At 39.0% G+C, this 7,529-nt stretch overlaps 1 protein-coding gene across 1 annotated transcript; it reads right to left on the bottom strand.

The window, feature by feature from the left end:
- Positions 1-179: 179 nt before the first annotated feature.
- LOC113573109 (ras-related protein Rab-8B) lies at positions 180-6,680 on the bottom strand. Its single transcript, XM_027003169.2, has 7 exons — positions 6,478-6,680; positions 3,680-3,740; positions 3,003-3,063; positions 2,837-2,914; positions 2,460-2,549; positions 2,072-2,188; positions 180-1,958 (listed from the first exon to the last, which is right to left on the bottom strand). Exons 1-7 carry the CDS (start codon positions 6,599-6,601, stop codon positions 1,866-1,868), a joined length of 624 nt encoding a protein of 207 aa, XP_026858970.1. The 5' UTR covers positions 6,602-6,680; the 3' UTR covers positions 180-1,865.
- Between the last annotated feature and the right edge of the window lie 849 nt (positions 6,681-7,529).

Here is a 7,529-nt window from a genome sequence, read left to right as displayed (position 1 = left end):
AATAACATTATGTAATCTTTACTTTGGTTATATGTAGTACAAAATGTGCACAATTATTAAAAATGACAGGTTACACTTTCTTTTTTTTTAAAACAATCATTAGCCTGCTAGATGTGTAGGTTTTTTTAAGAAAGCATTTCCTTGTTGAATTGAAAAATGGCAGTACAGTGACAACAATATATCAGAATACTTTTAATCAATAAAATCAGTTACAGACATGTGTGCATAGCAAGAGTGCCATGTGAACCTGTTGAAATAATATGCTACATTGGCCTTTATTTTGTGGCAAGCTTCCAAACATATTTCAATTGCCACAGCTTCTAGCACAGTGGCCTAGAAGATGTAACACTAATTCATGTACAGGAATTGTTTTCAAGGCCTCAGCTGTAGAGGTGGCATTTTATTGCTAACTCATGTATCTCATCAGTTTCTTCTTCTGAAAGTCCAACCAATAGCAACAAACCAGTTCAGTACTGTAAAATAGCGGAGCAGAATCATCGAATCAACTACACAGTTGCATTTGCACCAGTGAAATGAATGCTACTACATGTGCTATGTTAAATGGGTGCAGAATGTAGACATGAATTCACTCCATAAACACTGACACACACCACAACACCTAAAGTCTATAATACGATATTTGGCAACTGCACTTTTCCTTTATAAGTTACTAGTTATACATAAGACAAAGTTATGTCATTTGTTTAGAAAAGTACTTTTCATCACACAACAATAAGCACAGGTGATGTACCATCACAATACTTATTAAAAATGGCAACATAAAAAAACGGAGATCTCATTATAACCATAAATGCATGCATTTGACTGTCTAATACATTCACATACAGACACCGCATCCCATGCTGTTTAACAAAATGATATAATTTATATGTATTTCTGACTGACTCATTTACCTTATAAGGCACCTTTGAATATAGTCTATATCAGTGCATTATAAAGTGAATGATTTGAAATACAGGCATAAACTATTTCTCTATAAGATGTGCTATATATGTCATGTTTCGAGCGGCTGCTGCTTTCAGTGCACATGGGCACACCATAAGGTGTGCTTTAACCCATCATGCACTGCAGCTGCCATGTTCTATATTAGAGTCTCCTCACTGAGGGGAGTGCAGTATATCTGTCACTGCTCCATCAATGCTGTGTGTGTGCCTGTGGGTAGGAGCCAGAAACATTAGCAAATTAGGGAACCCTGAGGTATTCCAAGGTCACCCTCAGCCGTCTTAAAAAGCTCTCATCCCCTCAGAAACATACATATGTCTAGTAATACTGCAGCTTTTACAGATTATCCTCTGCCTTCATTCCATTTCTTTTAATGTCAGTCCCACAAAGGGATGCTCAGTTAGAATGATAGTGAACACAAAATGCTTTATAATATACACTGACACACAAACTGTTTACTCAGTAAAATTCTGAAGGCCTTTATGTTCCGTTTATAGATGCAAATTATTTATGACGTGTGCTATGTTTATGAAAGCTCTAAAAACATAAAAGTCTAACAGTTAAAAAATGAATAACTAATATAATACTAACTTTGATTTTTAATGGCTCAACTGAGGCAAGTCAGCCAAACCCTGAAATTAGTCTTGATTATCTCTTTATGAAACAAACAGGGTCCAAGGGAGCCCAAACACATTTCACAAGGCCAGCTACATGTTTCCAACACAGTCGGCATCCTGCCTGGCCAACTTGCCTTTTAGGCTGTTTCAACATGAGCCTCGCTGCACCTTTGGAGCCAGAGCTCACAGCCGTTGGGTGAGGCTCACATCACCTCTCCTACCAGCTGAACAGTTCTGCAGCCAGAGAGTTAGAGTCCATGTAAGAGTCCCACTCTCTGCAGTCCATCATAGCAGTGTACACCTGAAGAAGCTATGCTTCTTAGAACGCTTTTCTGTGATCTTAACTGCCGCTCCACCATCTGAGTTGCTGCCATCGTTCTACAGAAAGGAGCGAAGAGAAGAGACTATTCAATAACAATATATCGAGAGATACATATTGCTAAGAACTAAGTGTTCTCCAAGTTAGCTGTATAAATAGCAGCATAGCTCACCATTTTTCGGTTGAGTCTGGCCATAATGTCCCTGGCCAGGGTGAAAAAGGCCTCTTCCACATTTATGCTGGTTTTTGCACTGGTTTCCAAAAACTTGATCCCATAGTCTATTGCCAGCTACAAAAACACCATAAGTCATAAATAAATACTCAACACTGTAAAAAGCATAGAATATGACAAATTAAATATCTAAGAAACTACTACGAGGAGGAATCAAAGCACACAGTACACAGAGTAGACAGTAAAAGATCACATTTGTGACATCAGTATGGTACTGTCACAATGAGAACATCTTCTCTGTCTACATGATTATCTTATTCATTAGCTATGCCTATACACATGTAATAAGCAGGAACAGAGTGTAATGAGGCATCCCAAAAGGAAGCACCTTCTCTCCCCTCTCCTTAGACACCTGTCTCCTGTCATTCATATCACATTTGTTCCCGAGAATCATCCGCTCTACGTCTGAAGATGCATGCTAGGGAAAGCAACAAACATGCAGTATAAATACCAAAAATATACTTGTGAAGTAATACTATATTACATTCATAGTTTGTCCATAATATGGAACCAATATAAAATGTATAATGGAAGAGTCAATCACAGAGACCATCAGTTCTTAAAGATTCAGTCTTATTAAGTTAATTATTCAAATGATAAATCTGATATCTGCTACAATTCTTATACATATGACAAGAGATTTATAATTACAGTATATAAGAAGATTAACTTCACAATACGTTTCCAGGGGCCCCTCAAACTCACCTCCTCAATATTGCGAATCCAGTTTTTGATGTTTTCAAAGGACTTTTCACTAGTGATATCATACACCAACATAATGCCCTAAGAAAGACAGAAAGACCAAGGACTTAAATCTAATACTATCAATAATTTAAACAAGCAATGTGAAGTAATGCTGGCACGGACTCACCATTGCTCCTCTGTAGTACGCTGTGGTAATGGTCCTGAATCTCTCCTGCCCTGCTGTGTCCCTGCAATCAGGACAAATATATATATTTCCAATCAGCCCATCATGCATTGACAGAGAGGCCATCCTTCATCCTTCATTCCTGGTGACTTTGGGCAACCGCCCCACCCTACCTTTTGTGTAACTTGTATCTTGGCTTACTGGGAGGTCAACCCTTTCCAGTCCTCACATTCTTAAACTACACATCCTGTAAACAGAGCAGACTGACTCTTTTCACTGCACTATTGTGTGTGTGTTCTTTCCTTTACATTAGTCTACTAATGACAGGGCCCAGTGAGGGGGCTCTGTGAATCCCAACAGGAAGATCAGCCTGTTTTATTTGACATCACTGCTCTCTTAGAAACACAAGCCTGCAGGGAAGTACCAGACACATAATAAACAGTAAAACTGTGGTGCCTTGGGGGACAATTATCGCGTTCCTGAACCTACTGTACAATTTAAAAGCAATACCTAACTCCTGCACTACAGTTTTTCACCCAGGATTATATGTGAATTATAACAATTCTATTTTAATGTTTTTCAGTAATGGAGTTGTTATATAACTCAATTCACTGAGTTTAAATAAAATGAAAATAAAATAATCAGATAGTATGATCATATTATTCAAAGTAATTTCTTACCATATCTGGAGCTTGATTTTCTTTCCATTCAACTCTACAGTTCTGATTTTAAAGTCAATTCCTAAAATGGGGGGTTGGAGTAGAGAAACAATTATATCAGACTTCCTCAGTGCTAAACGCATGGGTATAGTGCATTATATCTGCATCTTGAGACTTTGGCAACTGCACTGCAAATGAATGAATAAATGATTTCCGGTGGCCCTACAGAAGGCAGTCTCTGACCATGGCAAAGCTTAGGTCACTGATGCTGAGCTAGATTGGTAATGATAGGTAGAATCTCAAGGAAGGCCTATTTTCTGTATACCAGACAGCTCACAGAGGGGAGATAAAGGTGCTTTCCATAAGCAGCAAACAGACTCATTTCTTTAGGTAGAGGAACAAATTACAAAGGTTTTTCAATTACTCATACCAAGAGTGGGAAGCTCAAAGCCATTGAGAGGTGAGTGTAAGTGCCATCTGTAAACTGCAGTTTTCTTAACAGACAAGGCATACCTCACACACAGATTTTCTTTTGTGAATAAAAAAATGAGGATTTTTGGCCTACTTCCAACCACTGCTTCCTAAGAACACTGGCGACACAGACCCTCTGCTAAATCTAACCACTGCGCCATCATGCTGGGAGACCTTCAGGGCTGACTAAGGAAGCATGGGGGAACCCACATCCTTAATATAGCCACCTGAACAAGCCACTCATACTACTTAATATAGCCACCTGAACAGGCCACTCATGTTACTTTCACGTTCATTCTAAGAAGGAATGCCTTTTAATGTCATTATAACCTATAAACATCTCAATGAGTCATATGCAACACATGGGACTGGTACAATGGATGACTGGAAACTGCAGTATAGCTGCTGGGGAGATCCACAAAACAGGAACGTTTTGGGTCATTAAGCTTTGCTCAGAACAAAAGTTTTAAAATGACAAGATGATGATTACACAACTGCAAAAGACACCCACGGGAAGTGGTAGGCCGGGTAGCCGTTTTTCTATCTTTCCTTTTACTAGAAATGAGTGAACACTCTGATGAGTAGATAAAACTACATATTAGCACAGTTCAGTTCACTGACTTCTGTTGTCATGCCTTGAGTAACTGGGAGGCGACAAAGTTAATGTATCCACCATCATACCTGTGAATTACAAACATTATTTTTGACAAAGCAGTGGTTGCTAAAGGTGGTGTTAAAAATTTACAGTTATATTCATGCTACAGTCAGCAGAGGCTTGGTGCACTTCAAACAAATACATATGAAAATCAATAACCATGCTACAACCAGGTTCTGAATAGCATGATCATGACAAGTGCAGACAAAGTAAGTGACCGGAAGCAGTGCTGGTGCTGCACAGGAGTCTCGGAAGCCTGCCGTGTGACCATGGCAAGGGTCAGCCTCCTCCTGGTACAAGGAAGTAGCTGCCCATCGGGCCTCTGTCTACTGGGCTCTCAGTAGAACGAAGGCGTAGCTGAATGTCACGAGACCCAGAGGTGGCTCTGCACAGAGTGGCCTCTGTTCATGGGCAGACCCTGTGAGACAGAAGGCCTCGCCCATCCTAACTGGACTCAAGAAATAATAGAGGAATTAACAGAAACAAATCCGCAGCCCTCTGTTGTCATATATTTGGTTAAAAAAATCTAACTTCAATCTGACTAGTTAAAATGAAAGAAAGGTAGAACACATTAACTTCAGAAAGTACAAACCTGGGCACCTAAAACAATATTATTGCTGAATGTCAAGCATCCAAATTGTAAAATTAGTAGATCTAATAAGGAAATACAAAAGTGACATTTTATTTAGAGAATGTTCTTTGAAGGAGTACAATGAGTTCCGAACACAACGGAACTGTCCTTTCTGCAGGACAATCATGGGTCAGCAGAAGACCCTGGTTCAAGGCAGCATCTCAAACAAAGGCAAAGAGGACAATGACCATTTAAATACGCTCTGCTGTAACCAGCTACAAAACCTGCAAGTGGAAATTACTTGTCCTTGCTACAAATGGAGGGTCCATATAAACTACGAACGTCACACAGATGCACTGCAAATCATTCCATAGGCAACCGAAAAGAGGTTTATTATAATGCGGTAAACTGGCAAACCTGTTTTATTGCTTGTATTTTCCAGCTTTCAAGTGTTGTAGATACACCAACATCTTATCATTAGTACTCTTTAAAACTGCCAGTTGATCTCAAACTATATCACAACAGTGAGACTAGTAGATAGACAGCATGACCAGTGTCCAGTTTCTCTTATTAAAACTTGCCACATAGCCGCCATTGTTTTTGAAATGTGTCTTAAAGCAAAAACAAAGGGGAAAAAAAAGTGTCATATTGGTTGAAACTGTGGATAACTGAGCAACCAGGATTCTTTTAGAGAACATGCATTAATGCAGCTACATTTACTGTTCAAGTTGTTTTATAAGAGTATAGTAGGCTACATTTTGCATAAATTAAGCCCATTCTGGATGCCATTTGACATGGTTTAAACTAACACTTCCCATTTCATAACGTTATTGTTTCCTCATAAGATGCAGGCCTATGAAATGTTCTGCAGATAAGATTAAACACGGCAAACTGTGCGCAGATGTTTATTATTATCAAACAAGAGCCTAATAGCTAGTTAAATAAATTTCTTTTCTGTAATTACTGTAACAATGGCAAAAATAATGTACCGCTATCGACTAAACGTTTTAACACGTATAATATGCTATATCAAAGGAAGGTACTGTCAGGTAAGCGCTAGCCTATGGAAAGAATTTAAATTAGCCTATATGCAGTACCACCCAGAAAACCCGGTAAACTGACCGATTGTAGAAATGAAGGTGGTGTTAAACGCGTCCTCGCTGAATCGGAACAGAAGACATGTCTTTCCAACTCCGCTGTCCCCTATGAGCAAGAGTTTGAAGAGATAATCGTAGGTTTTAGCCATTTACTATGCCTGCGCCCCGTTTCGTGAATGTCAGAACACTATTCCTCGTTCGTACCACTGACACAAATTCACACGGCACACGACACAGGGCAGGGCTAGAACGCCTGACGTCACTGGCGTTCCACGACGCGTGTGCCCGGTCATCAGTTTCTACGAGTGGAATTGCAGAAACCAGAATGATACAGCTCTTAAATGTTTTAATCTCGCTTAAAATGATGTGAAAATGTGAATATGTACATTTTCCGTGCATCAAACGGGCAACTGTGGAGCTCCATAGAATGGGAAGCATGACACTGATTAAATTATTTAGTCACTTAGGCAACAACTTTTTAACATAACTCCAGTACAAAAACACGTAGCTGCTTTTATGAAATACATTTGCATTTACGGCATTGAGCGCTTATCCAGAGCGACTTACAAATGTGCTTTGTCATTTACTCATAGAATACATCCTAGCTAGTACAGCAGGTTAGAGTCCAATATACCAATGAACTCGAATACTGTACTAATACAAGGATCAGTGCTAAAGCCTAGAAGTACAAAATACATAAGCTCTCTTAGACAATGATAAGTGCAATAAACAAAGAAGCAGTCAACATCTGTGTAGTAAACAATACCCTACAATAGGCTATGTGGAACTTATAAATAACAATATAAATATAATTACATAAAAATAAAAGGTGTAAGAAATGTTACTAGCTATTGCTGTTGTAGCGATGGTTTCATGTTACATTCTTAGGTTGCAGCTTTGCTGAGTTACCACACTGGTTTATTTAGCTACCGTTCTTTCGAATGCAGTCAGATACCTCAATATATCCAAACACTGCACAGTTTGAGGAAGTGAGGGTTGTCACCGAGGTTGCCAGATATTATTTTATCCCTATGTTAATGGCTCTTTTCACCTTATTACAGTAATCAAAACCCCAGA

The sequence above is a fragment of the Electrophorus electricus genome, chromosome 2 (assembly GCF_013358815.1).
Source record: "Electrophorus electricus isolate fEleEle1 chromosome 2, fEleEle1.pri, whole genome shotgun sequence".
In the NCBI taxonomy this organism is placed as follows: Eukaryota; Metazoa; Chordata; class Actinopteri; order Gymnotiformes; family Gymnotidae; genus Electrophorus; species Electrophorus electricus.
Note: the sequence above shows the minus strand (reverse complement) of the source record. Positions and strands in the feature narration are given on the sequence as shown.